General features: G+C 37.4%; 1 protein-coding gene across 1 annotated transcript; it reads left to right on the forward strand.

Moving 5' to 3' along the window:
- Window positions 1–2,196: 2,196 nt before the first annotated feature.
- Window positions 2,197–22,750, forward strand: wdr1 (WD repeat domain 1). Its single transcript, XM_041276182.1, has 15 exons — window positions 2,197–2,342; window positions 3,802–3,923; window positions 4,530–4,620; window positions 7,030–7,177; window positions 8,840–9,020; window positions 11,936–12,013; window positions 12,290–12,370; window positions 13,828–14,061; window positions 16,129–16,216; window positions 16,571–16,727; window positions 19,478–19,565; window positions 19,877–19,987; window positions 20,370–20,543; window positions 20,889–21,033; window positions 22,114–22,750. The coding sequence occupies exons 1-15, from the start codon at window positions 2,327–2,329 to the stop codon at window positions 22,221–22,223; spliced, it is 1,824 nt and encodes a 607-aa protein (XP_041132116.1). The 5' UTR covers window positions 2,197–2,326; the 3' UTR covers window positions 22,224–22,750.
- Window positions 22,751–23,663: the final 913 nt, after the last annotated feature.

Below are 23,663 nucleotides of genomic sequence, written 5' to 3' on the forward strand. Positions count from 1 at the left end.
GCATAAAGTCACCCAACATCAATGTGAAAGACTGGTGGAGAGCATGCCAAGACGCATGAAAGCTGTGCTTGAAAATCAGGGTTATTCCACCAAATATTGATTTCTGAACTCTTCCTAAGTTAAAACATTAGTATTGTGTTGTTTAAAAATGAATCTGAACTTTTTTTCTTTGCATTATTTGAGGTCTGACAACACTGCATCTATTTTGTTATTTTGACCAGTTGTCATTTACTGCAAATAAATGCTCTGACAATATTTTTATTTGGAATTTGGGAGAAATGTTATCAGTAGTTTATAGAATAAAACAAAAATGTTCATATATTCTTTTGCCAGCTATCGGCATAGTATTAGAAAATGGTACATAGTCAGAATGTGGTACACGTACCAAAACTTATCCCATGTAAGGTTAGAAAGTGGTATGGTGTCACATTGAAAGTGGTACACTGTCAGATTTTGTTACGGGGGCAATCAATTGCGATCTGATGGGTGTTTTCCTATTGTCAAAGAGAGATACAGTTACCATTAATTATACATAATTTTTTTGCAAAGTTAAACTAGAAACAGACAATTTCTCTAAAAAGAAAAAAACAATTCACAAAGAACAAGACAAAATGAGAAGTCCACTGCAAAGTTACACAACTAAAAAAATGTACAAGACCCAATGTATTGTTGTGGGAAAGTGGTTTACAGCATACAGGTGTAGAGGTGATGCAGTGACAAACAACAAAGTTCACGGTCCAAACAATTCTTTAGTTATTTTTATAATTCTGGTCGTTTGGCGACCGTGAATAATAATCCCTGGCAATACACACCAATATTTTATTGCACATCTACGTCTAAAAGTTAATTTTATGTGCTCTGCTACATAGCTCATTCTGCAGCAGCCCTGGTTGTTGGTTGCTGTCAAAGCGGCTCTGCAGTGTCCAGTCGCTGTTCGGACATGAGCGCCAGGAGACAGGGCAACGCATTCTCTGTGAGACAGCTCGCTAGCTGGAGGGCTTTTCCATGCTCCATCCACCCACTTCCAGCTCTACGATAAGCCTGAACTGGGCTTGGAAGGTATCTCAGTCTACATTCCCATTGTATTCTTGGGGCTTGCTGGCGGCTCTACCACTGCTGCCATTCTCCACAGTCTTTGCTGTTACTCGCTGGCTGTCCGAGTCTCGCCGCTCTGCACTGGCTTCTTTTCACTACGCCCGCTCCAGCTCCTCTCTCTGCTTCCTGCTTGGCAAACTGTTCCCGCATCCTGTCCAGGAAGGTGCCCTCCACTCAAGCAGTGATGGTATGTTGGCTCCGGTTGCATTTTCTTCCGGCTCCCTCTTCACTCTCCACGGTCTTTGCTCCACCCCAGTTTTGATCACCAATGTAATAAATTAGTAAAGTTACATGCGTATTCCCGAACAGTAAAACATAAGGCTGCAGACAGCACGATTCCTGCACAGGCGAACAGCACAGGGTCCTGCAATCAACCCTGCACATGCTTTGCAGAATGCACTGCCATAACACAGTTCAACAAAATCCACGCACAGTTCAAGCACAAACGCACATAACATCCCGGTGTCAGCCCTTTGTTACAACAATGATCTAAGCAGAAACATCAATATAGAATAGAAATTAAACATGCAAAAATGTAATAATATTCAGAAAAATGTAGATGATTTAGAAGTATTTACTTAGGTTGGTTCATAAAACGTCACTTTAAAGTCAAAAAAGAGAACAACAGGTACTGAGATTACTCTATGTAAAAACAAAATGGCACTGTACATATCCTCAACCCTGGATGAGATGTGCATATACTGTGTAAATATGTGTTTATATAATCTAAGCGACTACTACACCAATGTCATCTATTTAATGGGAGTTTAGATTTAGGCCTATTAAAATCAATTACAAGTTAAAATTTCTAGTGAAATTATTTACCTAAAGATAAAAAAAAAAAAAAAAAGGTATCAAAATTAGTTAGCAGGCCTTTGTCACTATCTGCACAAATACGATCCTGAATTAATCAATGCACCGTTACTCTCCAATCCGTAGACATCACAACTGCACAATACCAAAGCTTGATTTTTTTTACTTGTCTACTTCAACACAACTGATGGGTCCTTTCCCTCGACAATGTTTCTACAAACGTCATTTCCTCGATAGCCAAAGCAGCGCAAATCTCAGGGAGTTTACTATATATGGTCAAAGCAAAGCGAGGGAGTGCAGCGCGGGCTTCCGGGTTTAGCAAAAACGTATCTGCCGGTAGCAAGAAGCGAAGTAAACAGGGTGGTTTGTTATTTAGTCTTGGAGTGATTCAAGAAACAGTCAGAAGAGTTCAGCAGATATGCCGTATGAACTTAGTAAGTGGTATTTTCTTGTATTCTGTGTGTTTGCTAAACGCTGCGAGATCAGTGATAATTGTTCCCCGCATTACCTACTCAGGGTGGAAATATCCAGGGAAGCCGTGAAAAACCTCGCCCATTGCCTCCTCGTCCTCGTAGGTGACATTTTATGCAGCTAAGGTATTATACGCGGTTACTTTAGCATAATTTAAAAATGTATGTTATTTTTGTGTGTGATTTGTATTTCTCCATACATTCAGTAAAGACTCGAACCCGAGAGTAAGTTAAGAGCGCCAGTATTTTCAGTCAATGCGGAAATAAAACTGTGTTGTGAAAATATTGTACAGTTAATGGTTTATTTGCACGATTTAAGAATGTAGGGTTTTAATCATAATTTATAGTTATTTGATTTTGCATAACTGTGTATTTGCAGCTCCGCAGCAATTCAGAATTAATTGCTATAAGCTAAGGAATTTCAGTTCCCTGTCTGGGTTCCTCAGGCGTAAAGGAAACGTCAGTACGCTATAGTATCCACATTAACAGAAATGGACACGGTATTTCATAACTCAGCTACCAGGTTAAAAAGAGATTTCGAAAAATATTGAGGCTTCAGTTTTATTTACACGTTCCTGAAGTATCCAGGTAGTAATACGTTATTAATGGCTGATCACATCCATCACTGACTCAACGATATTGTAAACTGGGGATGGGTTTGTTCAGTACATCTTTGTAAATAATCTTGCCCCGATTAGACGTGCACAGTAATACATACGAATTTATATACTGTTTGTCTCGTATTTCAAATTTAAATTTTACACAACTTTCCCCGTGGTTTAATCTCATAATTATGTGGCAGTTTAGGAGTCCTGAGAAGAATTGAACATTGCAGACTTGCAAGTATTTTATTATTCAAATATTTAGCAGATTAATTGTTTTCAGTTGATCGAGTGTTGAATTTCAACATTTGAGTGCCAGGAAAATATAAAATAAAAATAAAAATCAGTCCCTGGCATACTCAAAATTAATATTAATAATACCTGATATGTCATTCCTCTAAACTATGTTAGCGGTGGAGCCTTCAGAGTTCTAGATATAGTGTGTCCAGAGAACTGCTTTTGGTAACACTTGTTAAATGGCATTCTTTAGTACAATTTGTTCAGAATCTGGGAGCATAAGGCGATAGGGCATGTATGGTTGTCTTTAAATGTGTCACACCTAATCATGAACAAACTTAAATATTAAAGTCTTGTACACAGTATGATGGGAGTAACTATTATTGATGAATTTTCTTTAGGATACAGATATCTCTAATTTGTTACTGATAAAACTCTGTCCATGTAATCTTGTACATTTGGGAGTGATGTTCTCCTCTGGATTTTAGGTGTTTGTGCATTCTTAAATGGTCAATATGTCAATCTGTTGTTGATCCTGTTTGGTTAGGGGGATGAATCTTAACTTTTCCCTTTTCCTCCTACAGAGAAAGTGTTTGCCAGTCTGCCTCAGGTAGAACGGGGAGTTGCGAAGGTCCTTGGAGGTGATCCGAAGGGAAACCACTTCCTTTACACCAACGGGAAGTGTGTCATCATCCGAAACATTGAAGTAGTGTTTGTTTTGTGTTTTTTTGCAATGTATGTTTATATATTATATATTATATATATAATCATATATATATATATATATTATATATACCCACACAGTATAGTAGAGTGTTTTGTACCAGGTTGAGGTGTGCTTGTGTGTTAATTAGTCCACCCACATTCTTTGTATGCAGTAGGGAAAGTAAATACTCCCTCACCTTGTAGTGGGAGGAATAAATTAGTTTCTCAAAAGTCATCAAACGCAGCTAAAATTTCTGATTTCATTTTGATGGTTGTTTGCAAAATCTGTACAAGTGTTATCTTACCCAGAAAGTATAAACGGTTTTCAATTGATTGTTCAGCATAGACTTCGCTTGTGTCCTGTGGAGGGAGGGGGGGTGTTGACATCTGCACAAAGCATACAATGTACTGGAATGACATCTCTGTGCTGATGTGGTTTTGTATTTGTGATACATTATGAGGAATTAAAGAACTTTACATGATGTTGCCACCATGTCACAGATTGCATCCGTTTCGCGGGCTCTGTTCCAGCCTAGGTGCTCCGTGGTAGTATGACTAATGACCTTTTAGTTTTGTTTTTTATTTATATTTTGTTTGTTTGTTTTAGAATCCAGCAATTGCAGATATCTACACTGAGCATGCTCACCAAGTTTCTGTTGCTAAGTATGCTCCCAGTGGATTCTACATTGCATCTGGAGGTATATTATTATTATTATTATTATTATTATTACTGGTAGAATTTTTATATTGCATGATGTGGAAACCATTTATCAGCCTGTAATTCTGAACAAATCAATTTGAGTTAACATAGCTTCTTTGTTTTATTTGCTTCGCAAAGAGGAAAATGCATTTAGAAATTACACTGTGTCCATTTTTTCACCCTTTTAATTTAACAACCTATTATTTTCCCACTTAACCACTTGAAATACATTAACTGCCCTAAAAGCATTTTTTATGTCCTTCTTCATAGCCTGATTAACAGTGCCGCCCTGCTGAAATGAATATCCCCCTGCTGGGTGATGCCCTGAGGACAGAGCTGGTTTAGCAGCTACCTTAATATGAGACAGCTTGCTTCTACATGGCTAGAGTAACAAACCTGTATCGAATGCATTTTACTCTGTTGGATGGGGGTGTCATATACAGTCTTTAGAAAGGTAAAAATATCCCAAATAAGCAGCTATCTCAATTAAACAAATGCCATTTGAGAGGACTTTAGACCCCGCTCACACTACTGTGCCGGCTGTGTATTTAGATCTGCAACCCCGTTCGCATTTGTGGTTTAAGGCGCCTTTGCGTGTTCACATATGTGATTGAAAAGCAAGCCTAAAATGTGATGAATTGCTTGTTGTTGTTCGGGTTCTTTTTTTTTTAAATGGAGCGATAGCCTGCACTCAGAATGGAGGCGCTAACGGGATATACAACAATCCTTGATTTGTAGAAGATGTTTCTTAACTTTTTTATCAATGCAGCGCAGTAGCAATTTTATGGTATGCATTAAAAAGTGTGTGTGTGTGTGTATATATATATATATATATATATATATATATATATATATATATATATATATATATATATATATATATATATATATTTTTTTTTTTTCACTGTTATGGTGAATCAAGGATCTTAAGATTTGTGGATGAGAACAGTATTTGATCTGTGTGTAAAAGCAAGCAGCAAAAAGAAATGATAATTTTAATGTAAAGACGCAAACTTATATAGCTATGTATATCGTTGCGTGCAAAATAAACAGCGATGGTTGAATATGCCAGTTGCCAGCATTATTGATCAATATTGAGATCCACAATCCTGCAGTTTTTTTTATTTATCGCTTAATTACTAAATAACAGGAAGAAAAGGTAATTGTGACAAATGAAGCTTAATCATGAATGCACTGCAGCTTGTATATTTGGTGAAAGAACATTAACCCACCATATATCTTGTTTCTATTTAATATTTTTATAATCAAAGTTGTATGATGTAGAAATAATTACCATTCAATATTGATCCAGTGCCGTCTTGGCACATTGAACTTTTTATTTACCTTTCGTGAGCGTGGGAGTACTGAGCGATGTAACCAGATTGATCATGTGATATGAAAAGGTGGCCCTAAGTCTGCTTTGCCTTCATATATATGTACAGGCCAGCCCTTGTCCTGGATTGCAGGCTCTGGGCCACGTCAAAATGGTGGCCTAAATCTAGGTGGGCCCTAGGCTGCCTTTTGTTTTTTGGAGCGTTCACATATGAGAAAAGGCGGTCTTGACAGCCCTGCGCCGCCTTAAATCGTAAGTATTAATGGGGTCAGCATTATAAGTACAGGTTAAATGCATCAATTGGAAAACAATTTTTTTTTAAAATTATTATTATTCCTAAATGTAGCTTCTGAGCCATTATGACAACTCGCAAATGACAGCTAGGCAAAAACCACCGGTTTGCGCATTAACAGTGTAATCGTTTAATTACTGCACTGCGCTATGTGAACCTGTCTTGCTCTGAAAAGCGACCTCCGTTCATCGTTTGAAAATACTGTATCCCAATTAACCGAAGTTGCGTCTCAGTTAAACAACATAAATAGTACTGGGAAGACCGGTCTCCCAGAGCTGACCCATTTAACAGAAATCCTGATGATCAGCGTCCCAATTAAGTGTTGTCGACTGTATCAATTCAGTAAAAACATAAGCTAACTGTTTGTGGTAATTTAGGCATGACACAAACAAATCAAATCATTGCTTGGATGTATGCCGCTGTGTATTGTTTCTGTGTAAAAATAATAAAATAAAATCAGCAAAGCAATGGGACTGGCGGGACAAGGTGGTAGATCATATTTTAGGTCTACCACTACAGGTCAAAAAGTGTAATTGCTTGCCCTCCCCATTAAGTTTGAAGTGAAATGTTAGTAACAACAAACCTTTATACTGAAGTAGACAACGAACCATTTTCTTCTTTTTTTATTAGTAAGGAAAGGACAAACCTGTCATGAGGTCTACAATAATCTTAATATTTTGTTCCATGGTAAATCAGGCTTTGTGTGCCACTTTCTGTGATCCATCATTGTTAAGAGGTCTTGTTCTTTCTAGTGTCAGTCATTTGTTCCTCTATTATGACAGATTTCTCTGGGAAGCTGAGAATCTGGGACACCACTCAAAAGGAACACCTCCTTAAGTATGAATACCAGCCCTTTGCAGGAAAAATTAAGGACATTTCATGGACAGAAGATAGCAAGAGAATAGCAGCAGTTGGAGAAGGGCGGGAGAAGTAAGTTGTGCACTGTCAATCTCTTGCTTTCAATCCCTATAAAATAATAAACACCCAGCTCCTATAAACAAATGATTTCAGCGGGTCAAAGAAAATGGAGTTGTCGGTTGGCCTATTTTTCATTCAATTGATTTGGTTCATTACGATTTTTATTGAAAGATGAATGATTAGGAGCCACATAATGTCCGTTTTGCCTAAGGCAATTTTTTTTCTTACACTTGTGACTGTTCGGCTGGTTTCACAGGTCCTGATTAACACTGATGCTGCCTTAGTTAAGGTACTCCAATGTTAGTGCTATGTAGTTAATACGTGGGTCCATAAATCACCCTGGGCGAACACCGCAGAGTTAAAGAGCAGCAGAATTAAGATCTGCCGCTGTTTAGATCATTAAAATGGACTCCATCGTCTTTTTTTGTTTTGTTAGAAATGCAAAACCTACAGCACGTAATTGTTTGTGATGTTTTGTTTAATGTCTGTGAAGCCAGCCTAATAATAATGCGCAAACACCTCAGGTGGAACGTATTGCCCTATACATTGTACATTAGCTAGGTCTAAATTTTGTAACCATCTTTTATCTAAGCAAACACAGTAATTTATTAAATGACATCTCATGATGCATACACATGAGCTGGTGTTTCAACAAATGCTGTTTATTGATACTGCTGTAAGGCTCTTTTCTATTGACCTGTTTTTAATCTTTTCCAGAATTTTATCAAGCATAGCTATGTCGAGAGTAATATGAAGAGTAACGTTAAAGATGGCCTTTATTTTTTTCCATGTAGCCTAAATGTTACTACTTTTAATGCAGTAAGATTGGTGTAAAAGTTAACCAACATGTATTATTTAAGGCATGCTTTAGAACATGTAACCAAGTGGCATTTTTAGTAAGGCTTAATGGCTGTTTTTCTTTAAGTCTACAGTAAAGTGCTGCTGACAGTAGTGCCAACAATTGTCTGTGATAATTAATTATAATGTGGCGTTGAGAGGTTTGTACAATTGGCAACTTCTGACTGTTCTGAGCCACAATGTCACCTGTGCAGTTGAAAAATGTTATTTTATGTGCGGCCAGTAAAGGTTGGTAAAGTACAGTGTGTGTGTATATGTATGTGTTTGTGTGCTGTAGATGTATGTATTTTTCCTCTTACAGGTAGATTCGATCAACACATACCCTACAGGAATAAGACACAGCATTTGTAGAGTATTTTATTGTACTAATCCCTTATCTAGGGAGTAATCCCTGGATAACCAGAGAGAGGTGGCTAATGCAATCCAGGGGGATTTAAAATATTTTTAAGAATCGGTCATGGATTATTCTGGTGGGTGTAATTGTGAAGACAGCCTATAGTGTAATCATCCTGCTTCCTACCAACGCACCAGTAGAGAACTTTAAATAGTAAATACCTTATAAACCTTTCGGGTGGCAGTTTTTTGGTTTTGTTTTGTTTCAACCAAGCTGTAGTGACCATTCCTTTAATGGGCACGTCATTAGACTACACACTTGCTTACATCCTTGTATCATTTTGAAGAACCTTAAAAAACAGAAATGACTACTGCATTTATTGTTCTCATTGGCTTCTGTAGACCATTACAGTGCATTACGTCATGGCTTTTTACTGTACATCCTTCCTGGGTGTTCATTTAGTTTGTTCTGAATGTTTGTAGGTTTGGAGCAGTGTTTCTGTGGGACACAGGCTCATCAGTTGGCGAGATCACTGGTCACAGCAAGGTCATTAACAGTGTGGATGTAAAACAAACGCGACCCTACCGCATTGTAACTGGCAGCGATGATAACTGTGGAGCATTCTTTGAGGGACCTCCATTTAAGTTTAAGTTTACAATGATGGTGAGTAACATTTTCACAGTAGCATGTTCACAGTAGAACAAACAAACAGCAATGTTTTAATGCTCTAAAATTCTTTAATTCTCTCTGTAGTGATCTGTCACGTCTCTGCTAATTAATAGACTTTGCTTACAAAATTAATAATAAACAAAGTATTCATAGCTTGCAGCATAGCAAAATAGTTTGCAGTAGGAATGCATGCTATGACAGAAGAGTGAGTGATCTATAAACCACTATTCGCATTGTCGGTTTTAACTGTTGGCAGAGTGCCACACGTGTTGAATTGAAAAAGTATTTAGTATTTTTATAGGATTGTCACTGAACTAAATTGGACACAATTCAGTAATGAAACCACCAACCCTTTGTAATAGTCTTTAGATAGTATCTTTACCCAATGACTAACTGTACCCTTTGATTCATATTAATTAATACAGCAATACGAAGAAAGATGGTCGTGATTGTATTTCAATATGTATTACTCTGGAGGAAGCAACAGTAAGCAGTGAGAATGTTACACATTTTTGTAGATGTTTTAGGTTAAGATGGTAAAATCAGTACAGGCGGTGTTGCTTTATTGGGACGTCTCGGGACAGGGAAAAATATCCTGAATAAGCGGCTGTCCCAATTAAACGAGAGGCAGTTGAGATGGACTTAGCCACACTTTTTTGATTCTTAATGAAAAGAAAAAGAATGAAATCACATCACATTGATTAAATGTTAAATACGTCATTTAAAATATGAGTCCATGTTGTTTTTTTTTTGTTTTTTTTATCACTAAACAAAATTAATTGCACTTGCGATGTTGACACACCATCTTTCTTTGCAACAGCAGCTTAAGAAACCACAGGAGCCTCCTCCTTCTCGAGTCCAACGTGGTTTATGCAAGTCACGGTGTAATCATGTACTCCCTGCACTGTGCTACACGACCCGTCTAGCTCTGAAAAGCTATCTCCGTTTATCATCTGAAAATACTGTATCCCAATTAAACAAAATGACGTCCCAATTAAACGATTATCAGGATGCCTGAGACTGACGGAGCTTAGGACTTTCTTTTTTCGTTGCACACATTTGATGTACTGAATGCATTTTACTGCAGTACAGGAGTGCCTCGGTAATACAGACTCCTTTATGACACACATTTGGATATGCAGGACCCAACATATGTCCCCAAGTAATATACAATTAACTGTGAAGCTAGGGCTCTGAATTACATGATCTAAAGAGACACAATGGGGGGAATATGGATGTTATACTGACACCTAAGACAGTACGAAAATAAACAGTACAGGTACAAGTGGCTACTAAATTTCTGAAATTAGATAGATGATTAAGAGGGCATATAAACTGATACTCTAGTTTAAAGTAACTGGTCGAACAACAAACTTTCAGAAATACTGATGGACTGCAGTGGTTTGAAACGCAAGATGTGGACTATAGTATTTACAGTTCTGAATTAGAAGTCTTTGAAATGCCTTTTCAAAAAAGTCCGACTAATACCACCAGAAAACAAAAGTAGCAGGTAGGCTATATGTTTTACTTAGAGCCATGCGTACGCTAACATTTTCTATGTACATTTGTAAAATTCTGTAATGTTTGTTCAGTATATGTAAGATACTGTATAGTTTCATAACTAGGGCTGTCAATTAATCACAGATAACTTCTGCGATTAACGCATTCGCATTCGCATTCGCATTAATCGCATTGCTGTATCTTGAGCCTTTCAGCACACCGTACTTCAGACCCGGCCATGGTAACATGGGATAGAGTGTCTGAGCGCAGTTATTGTTTAAATGTAAAGTCACTCGCTGCACTGTGTAACGGAGCAAAGCACGAAAAATCAGTGGGAGTTTTTCATAAACCGTTCTGTTGGCTCATTGAACAGAAAGACACATACTTGTCTACTGTTAAAGTGAGTTCCAGTATCACACACATGAGTACTTCTAGACTGCTGCGTGCTGAACACACCTTCACTACTCAAAATACACTAGCAGCTTTTCTGCTACGGACAACAACAGTATAACAAGAAATCAAGCCCACCATTTTTGACAAATTCAGGATCTCTGCAAGCCCGTGAATCAAGCTAAATATAATGCGTATATCTAGCATGTGCCCATATTAATTTACATACAGATTTTCAAATGTTACTTTTTGGCCAGTCAGTGTAAAAATAAATAAATAAATATATATAATTTGTTTTGTAGAGGACACATTTTAAGCTGGTTTTTAATGTATTGTTGTATTTGCATTATGGATTGCACTCATATTTTGTAAATTGATTGATTTTATTTTTTTGACAGCATTAGAGAATATCAAAGCAGATTTTGCAGGAAGCCTAAGAGCATAACATCATGAAGCACATTGTAGAAACTGTAATTTTATAATGAACATGTAGTCAGTAATATAGCATTCCACACAAAGATCAGGGTTTGGGATTTCTATTCATAGTTCCTGTGAGCAATGCTGCGGTTTTTAGTTTTAGTGTGCTTCGCATCAATATGATGCACGTTGAAAGGGAATTCTAACCGGCAAGCAGGTGGTGAATGATCCATATAACACTGCATAAAGTTAATGGGTTACAGTTAGCAAGTATCAAATTTCTCTATTGCTAGTTTACACTGGAAAGAGAATTCTGTAATTAATTAATGCATTATTTATTAGGGAGCTTTCTGTTGTACCTATACCTGTTACCTACAGCTTTGTTATTTAAATATTTGTCATGACTTTGTACCTGATATAAAAACAGCTGAAGTAGAAGTACCATGTCTGTTTGATTTATTTAAAGTCTGTGCATTCAAAATCGTAATCACTATTTATTTTGTTTTGTGTTTTAATTTTTGTAGAACAGAGAGAGAATTTATAAATCTTCATTTCCAAGAAATCATTTTGTGGATTTTTTTATTCCCCCCACTCCCTTCTAGGACCACAGCCGCTTTGTGAACTGTGTGAGATTTTCCCCTGATGGAAACAGATTTGCTTCAGCTGGTGCTGATGGCCAGGTATCCCTTCTATTGATCAATGTGATAATCTCATTATCCTCTGTCCTTGTGGAATTGTTCTAAAACTCAACATTTTACTACTCTTGCTCTCCTTAAACCGTGAGGTTTAACTGATTCGCGTTTCTTAACTATATTGTCAGCTGACTTATGTCCTGTAATAAAATAACATTTTCTAAAGAGAAATATACCCAATGCTCATATGCACTCTTGTTTTCATAAGCTTGGTATGCAACTGTCCATTTGTTTGTTATAATTAACACCGTTCTTTTTAAATAGATCTTCATCTATGATGGAAAAAATGGAGAGAAGATCTCTGCTCTTGGTGGTGAAAAGGCCCATGATGGAGGTATATATGCTGTAAGTATCAAGAGATCAGGCTAACAATAGCTCCATGTAGACGGGGCCGGCGTCAGAACCTGGACAATCGCCCAACGCCAGAGGGGGGCCCCCGCACACATACCGAAATGAAATACACCACCCGCTCGATCTGTCGTGGGTATCGGTACAGTTTAAGTCTGCTATATATCGAGGGCCGCGATATAGTGAGACCCATAGAAAAACAAATGGGATAATATGTTCAACCACTGCGTCGTTTTATCAGGGTGCAATAGCACACCATTTTTATTCGTACTGCGAAGGGTAATTGCTTCTCATCAGCTTAACTCCTTTCTCAAATGCACATACCCACTGCATTGAAAGAATCCATTCCCAACATAGGAGGCTTGTTGCTAGGGAGCTGACGTCACTGCCCTGTGGCTTTTGCTAGTGCATTGCTGCCACACATGAACACCTCACGGGTAAAATAAAAACCACTTCAGCAAATAGATATTTAATTTGCTTTTTGTTGTTGCGCAGTGCGTGTGTATCTGATAACAGTACAATATATTTTGTTTTTATGGTTTTGTATATTTTTGTTTGTGCAGTGCAAAGTGAAATAAACAGTAATTCTAAGTGAAATTGCCTATATGTGCCTCTGTATATTGCAGCAAAGGCATGTATGAGTAAGTGTACTATTTCTGTGCCAGCTATCCTACTCAAGCAGCATTTAGGGCTAGAAATGTTTAGTTTTCGCTAAACTAGACTGTATGCGTGCAGCGCAGTGAAACTTTTCAGATCTCCCCTTTTTTCTTTTCTCTTTCCTGCTCGTGTCCTGTTCCCTTAGTCCCACCTCTTCTCACTTTCTGTTGGCTTCCGGCCTCCCCAGTTCTTCTTAAGCCAAAAGCTATTGGCTGATCTCAACATAGTTATACAAATGTGGCAGTTAAAGACATTCTATAATTGGCATTCTATAATTCACTTTCCAACAATCAGGACTTTCATTTGACAAGCATCAAATCTATTATTTTATCATAACGCCTAAACGGCCATTTGTAATTATACGATTTTAAACCATCGAAAACGACTGTGTATTCTGTTGTCGGTTCCAGAGAAAGGAAGCTTAATAAAGAGCCTGCTGTGTTAAACTGCATTCACAATGTACAGTAATGTGTAAAATGCAGCATCATGATTTATTTTGTTACTGGTAGGCTAAAGTAAAAAGTATTCATTAAATTAAAAATGATAATATATGATATTATATATATATATATATATATATATATATATATATATATATATATATATATATATATATATATATATATATTAATAATGGGACAACTCAAGCCTCCCTCCAGAGATGTCTGGTAATCGCTACCTGATTTACAAAAACCTTTTTGCTTTTCGATATATATATAATATATATATTTGTTTAATTAATATCGAAAACTATTGAAAAACACACAACAGTGTTCCAATAACCTCCAGTCTTCCAGGTTAGTTGGAGTCCTGACAGCACTCTGCTGCTTTCTGCTTCTGGAGACAAGAAGGCTAAGATCTGGGATGTAGCTAAGAACTCTGCAGTGACCACATTCAATATGGGATCAGATGTTTTGGATCAGCAGTTGGGCTGCCTCTGGCAGAAGGACAACTTGCTGACCGTTTCTCTGTCTGGTTATATCAACTACCTTGACAAAAACAATCCAAACAGGCCTTTGCGCACCATCAAGGTAACGTACAGACAACTGAATGTATATGTTGATTGTGCTTTGCAAATGTAAAATATTGCTGGAATTAGTCAGTGATAGATTCTTTATGCAAAAGAGTGTAGAAAAACTGGTGGAGCTTTCCACCATTTGGCAAATAAATAAGAAGAGACAAGTTAAATAATTTCTTGGGGCATGCCAACACTATGAGCCCAGCTTTGGATATAAAGTTTTTTTTTTTTTTTTAAACTACCAATTCATATTTTGGGGTGGAGTCTTAACAGTAGAAGGATCAGAGATGTACTCATACCTAGAAGCCCTGCAATAGTCTTTCTGACAGCTGTATTCAAAACACTGTAAATAGTATAACAAAAGGAGAAACAGTCAGACGTAATTTAGTTTTTTTTTATTGTTATTATTATTGAGTACGTTACATAAACATCTGAAAAACCGAAGCATAATAGAACATTTATTTTACAAATCAAAAATGTAAAAACATCTAAAAAGAAATCGATTTACAACATACATATTTATAAAACTGAAACAATAGCAATACATTTAACTTTTCAACAGCAATCAGATGTGCAAAAGCAACTGAACAACGTAATAAACTTTAGAAGGAAGCGCAAGAAGTTATAAAAGTCTAATTTTATTTTGACAAAATGGTATTCCTTTACCCTATAATCCTACCTCTCGGTTCCATAGATGAGACCGTATTTCATCTTTCTCGGGGTAATTTTAAATGTTGCACTTTTAGCCTTTAAGCATGTGCTTACTACTGGCATGGGTAGAAATGTAGTTAGAATACATTGCAGGAAATTCTGTTTTCTTAATCCTTGAATATTTAGAGCCAATTCAAATGTAACTGAAAGAGGAAGAATGGTTGGTTTCAGGAAATTAGCCCTGCTAAGCAGTTTCTGAAGTGGTAGGCGGTAGTATCAGCTTGAAATGCAGTCCTCTGGTGGTGGAATTGGCAACAATTCAAGTGTGGTGAAGACAGCAGTAGATCAGAAAAAGGGTCTTGAATTGAATGCGAGCAGAGATAGGTAGCCAGTAAAGGGTGTGAAGCAGAGGGGTAGCATGAGAGTAGCGAGGTCTGGAGATTACAAGACGAGCAGCAGAATTTTGAAAAAGCTGAAATGGGTGGACAGCCGAAGCATGGAGACCTGTAACTGTAGTGGCTGTGGTATTACAGGTTTTTATTTTTTATTTGAGCCATTTGAGTAATTCTCATTACGGCAAAAATGACCTTCACAAAACTCACAGTGGAAGTCTTATATCCACAATAACTAATTATGACTATTTTGCTACTATTGGGCCTCTTATATCCACAATAACTAATTATGACTATTTTGCTACTATTGGGCCTATGCAACTATATGCAGGTAATAAAAATCCAGCTACAGGCATTTCCCAGCACCAGAGTACACACGCATAAGGCTGCCACACACTAGACATACGATTTTTCATTGGAAGACAAAGCGAAATGACCATACACACCAGAAGCATCACAGAGGCAATGCTACAGTTTTCAAAACTGACAAATAAATAACTACTAAAAATTGCTATTGACCAAACTGTGATCAAGATTGGTACATATTCATCAACACAATGTTGAAATTGAGTGTCGTCTTTGACGGTATTTCAACATATATGGCAATAAATCTTGCATACCAGGCTTATTCAGTTCCTTCGAAATGGAGTCCCATATATTGTCTTTCAAATCTGTATCTTTGTAATTGCGACCTGGTGGGTAGGAGCCTTTACTGTTAATGTGCAGAACAGAGTTTTGTTTATAAAGTTATATTTTCCATGATTTAGACCGCATTAAGTCATAGCATCACAACTCTGGGAAGATCTTGTTCAGTTGCATTAATACTTTCGTCATTTATCTTGTGTATTAGAATTGTTGTTTTTGTTTTTTTTTTGTAGAAAAATATTGTAAAAAAATCTACTCTAACATAAATACAACAGCCCTTTTTTTTGTTCAAGTCCACGTGCAGTCCCATTCAAGACCCTGATGATGAAAACTGAATTGCATGGGTCCTAAGATCAGCTGTACAATGCTTTGTTTTTCCTTTTCTTTTGCAGGGCCACAGCAAATCCATCCAGTGTCTGACCGTGCATAAAACCGATGGACGATCATACATCTACTCTGGAAGTCATGACGGTCATATCAATATCCTTTTTTTCATGGTTCTTGCAGACACTTTACTATAGACCTACAACACAGACGAGATCAGCAAAGACAATCTGGAGTACCTCAACATTGCTGTCAATAGGAGTGAATTGGGAGGTAGTCTTTATACTGATGTGGTCTTAAAATTAGGTTTTAATGTATAGTCTTCCATTTTACTGTAAAATAAGCCTTTATTATTGCACCATTATCTTGTATTATCAGCCTATATCTTTCATCTATGATTCATAAAAAAAAAAAAAAAAAAAAAAAAAAAAAATAGTTTTGGTAGCTAATTTTGCAAGGGTGTTTAATATGCAAATTTGCACTGCATGCTTCCCTTAACTGTAGTCTCACATTACTGGGATGCTGAAACCGGAGAGAATGATGCCTTTAGTGGAAAGGGCCACAGTAACCTGGTGTCCAGGATGGCTGTAGATGAATCAAACCAGCTGGTCAGTTGTGGTATGGATGATACAGTTCGTTTCACCAGTGTGACTAAGAAAGAATACAGGTTAGTCACTGATTTTCAACAACACGGTATTTGCTTGAGTGTTTTGTATATTATGAACGTTGTGTAAAACAAAAATATGTTGTTTGTTTTGTACTGGTGGACAGTGTTTGATTTTTAATTATAGTAGGGGTGGCTTTTGAAAGAATAAAGGACCTATTGGTGCTTTCCAAATGTCATGATTTGCCATGCTTGTTATTGCAATTTCCTGTTCTGTTTGGTCACAAAATTAAGCTGTTGTCCCCCCACAGCAGAGCTGTACAATTTGTGAGGGAAAAAAAATTGTTGCGAAAGAGACAAAATGCTAGAAAAATCTACTTGCTCCCCCTACCCCCCGGTTGCAGAAAACACACACAAAAAAAGTAAAATAGAACTTGGTTTTATTTAACAGTGAACACAATCAATCAATCAATCAATCAATCAATTGGTGATTAACATGGCGGATCCAGCCTTGTAGCTTGACTCAACAAATGTATGACATACTTTAAGGAAATGTTCCTTTCAGTGCAGTTTGGAACACATTTGCTAGTAAATATAAGTAACATACTAAGAGTACAGCTATAATAAGCAATATTTGGGAGCTATTCAAGTATATTAATAGCTTCTGTCTGTTTTTCCCCCACTCTTCCTCTATAGCTGAATCCAACGCCTGATGTACAAGTGTTTTAGTTGCATCACAGATACAAAGTCATTGCCAACTATTAATGCAGCTTTGTGGAATTCTGTGTTTTTCTTTGTTTTAAAGGACTTGTGTATAACCTGTCAAGTTTATCTGCATTTTGTACTGTTTTTCTGCCAAAATGCATGCAATATTTATAGTAGGCTATATCAGATTCTAAAGACAAGATGTTTATTTTTCTTTTGTTTATTTCTATTATATACTTTTTTTTAATGGTGTACAACATTTGAAGAACAAAAGAACAAACCACAGTACATGTGTATAGCATGTCGCACATACAACTGCCACAATCAGACCATTTAAATAACAGTATAAACAATACAGAAGTAGCAATTTTGAAGTTGCATTAAAAACCCAATAAGAAAGCCATTTTATAAAAGTGCATTTTCAGTCTTGACTTGGAAACTGTAACGGTCCCAGCTTCCCTGACAGAGGCAGCATTCCATAATTTAGGAGCTCTATAAGAAAAAGCCCTACCTCCCACGTTGCTTTTGTTGACCCTAGGAATAACTTAAAGCCCTGCATCCTGTGTTATCAGAGTGCGGTTTGGAAGATACGATGTCAGTAACGCCTGCAAATAACCAGGTGCGAATCCATTCAGGGCCTTGTAAATTAACAGCAAAATCTTAAAATCAATTCTATATTGCACAGGAAGCCAGTGTAAAGATGCCAAAACAGGGGTAATATGTTCACTTTTCCTGGTTTTAGATAAGAATTCTAGCGATGGTATTCTGAACAAGCTGCAAGCGGGATACCACATGTTTTGCCACACCAGAAAAAGTGCATTACAAAAATCAATTCTAGATTAAACAAAGGCATGCATTAGTCTATCGGCATCAGATATGGAAACAATTGGTCAGAGTTTGGCTATATTTCTCAAATAGTAAAAAGATACTTTAGTAACCCCTAATATGAGTCTCAAATGATAAATCAGGATCAAAGACGACCCCCAAACTTAATTTCTAGTTTAAGTTTTGAGGATCCTTTTAGTTGGTTCTATGAGTCCACTAGCATAACATCTGTTTTATCTGAATTCAACATTAGAAAATTCTGTGACATCCAATGTTTGATGTCTGTAAGGCAAGTAGCCAGTAACACCCAGGCAGAAAATGTTTTACAGTCTCCATTTTATTTTAAAATACTGATAAAATAGTGTACAGATAATCTCTCATAAGCATTTAATTTATATCATTATAAATGTATTTGTCAATCTTCATGTTTTAATAGTTTCACAAATTGATGGATTGTGCAAAAACAAAAAAAAACATGTAAATAGCAAACTAGGTTAGCAACACTAAAATCGAAAGAAAAATTAAAGAATTTTTTGCCAGGGAAAGTTTTTGTGTAAACAGTAAACTTAATGTGTGTTTTTTTTTTTTTTTTTTTTTTTTAAACTAAAAATCCCAACAAGTACTGTACACACTTGACAATGATTTTGTATCTGTGATGCAACAAACTAAAACTTGAGTTCAGCTTATAGAGAAAGAGGCAGAAGCTATTTTTATATTTCAATAACCCAAGTAATGCTTATTATAGTTACTTACATTTACTAGCAAATGTGTTCCAAACTGCACTGAGAGGAACATTTCCTTAAAGTACGATATAAATTCGAGATGAGAATTTAGTGAACCAGTCAAGCTGCAAGGTTTGATCTGCCCCTGTTAATCAGTGTTAGTGATTTGCTCACTGTTGAATAAAACCAAAATTCTACAAGTTATATTCTACTTTTTGTGTGACGGGGAGGGGGCAAGTCAATTTTCAAGAATGACAAGTAGATTTTGTCTAATAGCATTTTGTCCTTTGGACAAGAAGTCTTTTTCAAAAATTGCACACCCCTGTTGTACAAGGAGGACCAACTGTCATTTCTTTGTAAAAAGGTTCCATCTAGATAGTAGATAGAGGTGTATTTTTATTTCTTCATAACAAGGTTCCAGGTGTGCATTGTCAAGTCGTTTCATGTTGCAGAAACAAATACATGATTGAACAATATTCTCTTAGTTCAAGCACCTCACTCCAAAGGTCCAGTGTTCTAAACTTCGCTAAATTCACATTACGCTCCTCTTGTTTTTTGTAGTGCTTCAGACCTTGTTAAAATGGATGTCCAGCCCAAGTGTGTCGCAGTGGGACCAGGAGGTTATGCGGTAGCTGTTTGCATTGGGCAGGTAAATCAAAGGACCGTATTCATTTATTTAGCGGACAAAACATAACACAAATGCAAATTGAGCTATTACATGATTTAGACCCGAGCATGTGATCTGTAATTAATCATCAATCTATGTGCAAGCTCAGTTTTACTAATATTAAGGTCTTTTATAAGATGTGAGTGTCTCAAAACACTACACACAACAGTATATGGTAGCGTTAATTGGTATGTTTTAGTTTCCTAAGTTTGCCACACTTGTCTAGCTCTGGTAACCCTATTTGATGTGTCTTTGTTGTGTTGAGGGTTTTTTTCAATGCATTCTTTCCTCAGCTTGTACTGCTAAAGGATAAGAAGAAAGGCTTTGGAATGGATAACCTTGGTTATGAGCCAGAAGCTGCAGCTATTCACCCAGGAGGTGTGACGGTAGCAGTGGGAGGATTGGTAAGAATGTGTTTCTTCATAACTAATCTCGTTGGTGTTCAAGTGTCAACTGATAAAACAGACTGTGCATAACTGGAGCCCAGCTGCTCCTTGTTACAAACTGTTTCTTCAAGCTTTTTATTGCTTGTTTTAAGAGATGCACCTCCTGTCATCAATTATTTATTTAGCTGTGGTTTTGGTTTTATATGTATTTTACATGCCAAAGCACCCCAGAATGCATGCAAAGAAAATACATAAAACAAAATAGTATTTAACTGTACGGATACAATAAATTACTGAAAAGACTATGTAATAATAATGCTATTTTCAAATGTTCAATAATGAAAATACAGCTTGCATATCAATGTAGGCAGGGCTAATATTGTTTCTTGTTCACTGTAAGGATGGCAAAGTCCACTTGTATTCCATTCAAGGAAACACCCTGAAGGACGATGGAAAGACCTTGGAGGTTAAGGGGCCTGTGACTGACCTTGCCTATTCCCACGACGGTGCTTACCTCGCGGTCTGTGATGCAAACAAAGCTGTTACTGTCTTCACTGTGGCTGGTGGATATGCAGTAAGTTGTGGGGTGATGTTTTTAACCAGAATAGATAAACCAACCATTTTTAGGAACATTAAAATATTAACATTGTACATTTTTAAACGTACATGCAGTGGATGTACTTTTTAAAAAAAAAATTATGATCCTGATTGTATTTCAAGCCAAAGCTATGGGCTGGGTAGGTGTTGGGTGTTATGAAAGGTGAACTGTTTCCCCTCTTCTTTTCAAGGACTCCACAACCACAAACAAAACCAAGAACTGTATTTTTATTGTTTTGTAGATTAGTGTGTAACTATTTTAAGTTTTATTTTCTTCTTAAGCTTTTCTCCAAGTAGATTTTGATATTTTTCTTTTCTGCAGGAGAAAGGTGTCTTCTATGGCCACCATGCTAAAGTGGTCTGCGTTGCTTGGTCTCCAGACAATGAACATTTTGCCACTGGAGGCATGGATATGATGATCTCTATCTGGACTGTAAGCAACTCAGACACAAGAATCAAGATGCCAGGTATATCACCTTTCATTAATGCCAGTGTTGGGGCAAAGTGCTTTGTTTTCGTTCGACAAAAAAAGAAAAAAAAAAACCTTCTAGTTTTCATTGTAATATTTACTTAAACGAGACATTCAATTAAATTATTTTATTGCTATTTCTGATTCATCAGTTGTTTTCCCTGTAATACATTTACATGAAAAGTCTAGTTTTTGGTTCAGCATATACAATACCTTGGATTCATATCGGAATTGCTAATTTACAATCCTACTGAAGAATTTTCATTTTGTTCCATAACAGTAATTACTGGGAGAGATTCCTTTTTAAGTTGCCTGGCAATTCACATCCCCTCTTCAGCAGTGAAGCATTTGACAGCTATGGATGTTTTTGGAAATTCTTTAACTGGTTACTGCTTATGTGCAATGCAAATAAAATTTCCATACGCCTTTCAGAATTTAACACAGAGCTCCCGAGTGGCGCATCCAGCAAATGCGTTCCACGCGGATGTGCCCTATAGCCTGGGGATCGCAGGTTCGAGTCCAGGCTATGTCACAGCAGATCGTGACCGGGAGCTCCCAGGAGGTGGTGCACAATTGGCCGAGCGCTGCCCGGGTAGGGAGGGCTTAGGTCGGCAGGGGAATCCATGGCTCACCGTGCATCAGCGACCCGTGTGGCCAATAGGGTGCTTGTTGTTCTGCAGTGGAGCCTCCCGATCTGTGTTGTCCTCCGGCGGTATAGGTCTGGTGGTCTCGCTGTGGATCCGCAGTGCGAAAAATGACTAATTGGCCGAGGATACAGAACAATTGGCCACACTAAATTGGGGAGAAAACCGGGGTAAAAAAATTGGAGGCGATTAAATTAAAAAAAAAAAAAAAAAAAAATGCAACACATCATTTCAGAGCTCAAAAAACAAATACTGTAGTAATCCAGCTTAGAATAAGGGTTATATGAAACTTCAGATATTTCCTGTGTGTGAGGCAATGTTAACATTTTATATAGAATGAACTATATAGCGTTAACATTTATATAGTAAAAGGGATCTGCAGACCTGAACTTGTTTCTATATAATCATTATCTGTTTTATTTTTGTTTCTATAGATACCCACAGGATGCACCACGTCAGCAGCGTGGCCTGGTTAGACGAGCACACTCTTATCACAACATCCCATGACTCCTCTGTCAAGCAGTGGACTGTCACATACAAATAAGCAAGCGGCACACAGTTCTTCAGGGACCATTACTACTGCTGCAGAAGGAATTGCTTTCATGATTTTTTTATTGGGTGCCAAGTTCCATGTCATATCCCTGAATCATTACAGAGAAGTCATATTTAAATATGGTGTATCTTGAAAGCATTAGTCAGTAAATATTTGCACGAAAAAGCACTTGGCATATTCTCTGGTGCTTCTAACTCTTCTATGCTTAACATTCCAGGGCAATAGTCTTATCTCAGTTCATTTTCACAGACTGAGATCAGTCTGTTCCTATCATTTCTAGCAGAGATGTTTGTAACATTGCGTGGAATGAGATTAACATTTGCCTCATTGTGACTACAGAATATTTTTATGTACCATTCACATATTAAAAATGAAAGTATATGATCAAATACTGTGTGTACAGCAGAGTGCAGCTACTGTATATTGTTCTTTATTACTTTGCTCATCTGTATTTCACACTTTGTTGCCTTTTTTTTTCTCCAGGTGATAGGTACATAATAAAAGTTTTTACGTGTAAACACTGCTCTTGTCCATTTTGAACAGTGGATTTAAACCCTCTTTTTGTTACACCTGTATTTTTTTCCCAATACCTTTTTTCACATACAATACTCCCAAATGTGTAATTTTGGTATGCAGTTCTTAGTTCATTCTCAGTTCCTCTTGTTGCAGGACAGTAAATACAGTGAATATTGTATTAGAAATAGCAACAAGAGATGCGTTTTTATAGCAAAAGGTAAATTGTTACCTAATGCAAAAGTTTGCTGATTCAATGTTTCCCAGGTCTTCAGCTGCAGTTCATTGGTCAATGAACAACGCAGTTAAACGAGGCAGTCTTCCCAGCGACAGCGAGTGGAAGCGACAGCGAGTGGGAGAAGTACAGCGTGGAAAAGTACAGAGCAGTTTCGAAGCAGAAAGGAGAAATTGCATCTTGAATTGCTTTAATCAGAAAACAGAGGACATTGGGGAAACACAGCCGCGTGTGTTTTTCTGATAACAAACAAGCTGAAACTCGGAGCAGCTGATTCAAATTCAGCGGCGTTTTGAGACACGGGCGAGGGGAGGAGCCGACAGCACAGCAGAACAACGCAGTTAAACGAGGCAGTCTTCCCAGCGACAGCGAGTGGAAGCGACAGCGAGTGGGAGAAGTACAGCGTGGAAAAGTACAGAGCAGTTTAGAAGCAGAAAGGAGAAATTGCATCTTGAATTGCTTTAATCAGAAAACAGAGGACATTGGGGAAACACAGCCGCGTGTGTTTTTGTGATAACAAACAAGCTGAAACTCGGAGCAGCTGATTCAAATTCAGCGCCGTTTTGAGACACGGGCGAGGGGAGGAGCCGACAGCACAGCAGAACAACGCAGTTAAACGAGGCAGTCTTCCCAGCGACAGCGAGTGGAAGCGACAGCGAGTGGGAGAAGTACAGCGTGGAAAA

This window comes from Polyodon spathula, chromosome 2 (genome assembly GCF_017654505.1).
Source record: "Polyodon spathula isolate WHYD16114869_AA chromosome 2, ASM1765450v1, whole genome shotgun sequence".
Lineage (NCBI taxonomy): Eukaryota > Metazoa > Chordata > Actinopteri > Acipenseriformes > Polyodontidae > Polyodon > Polyodon spathula.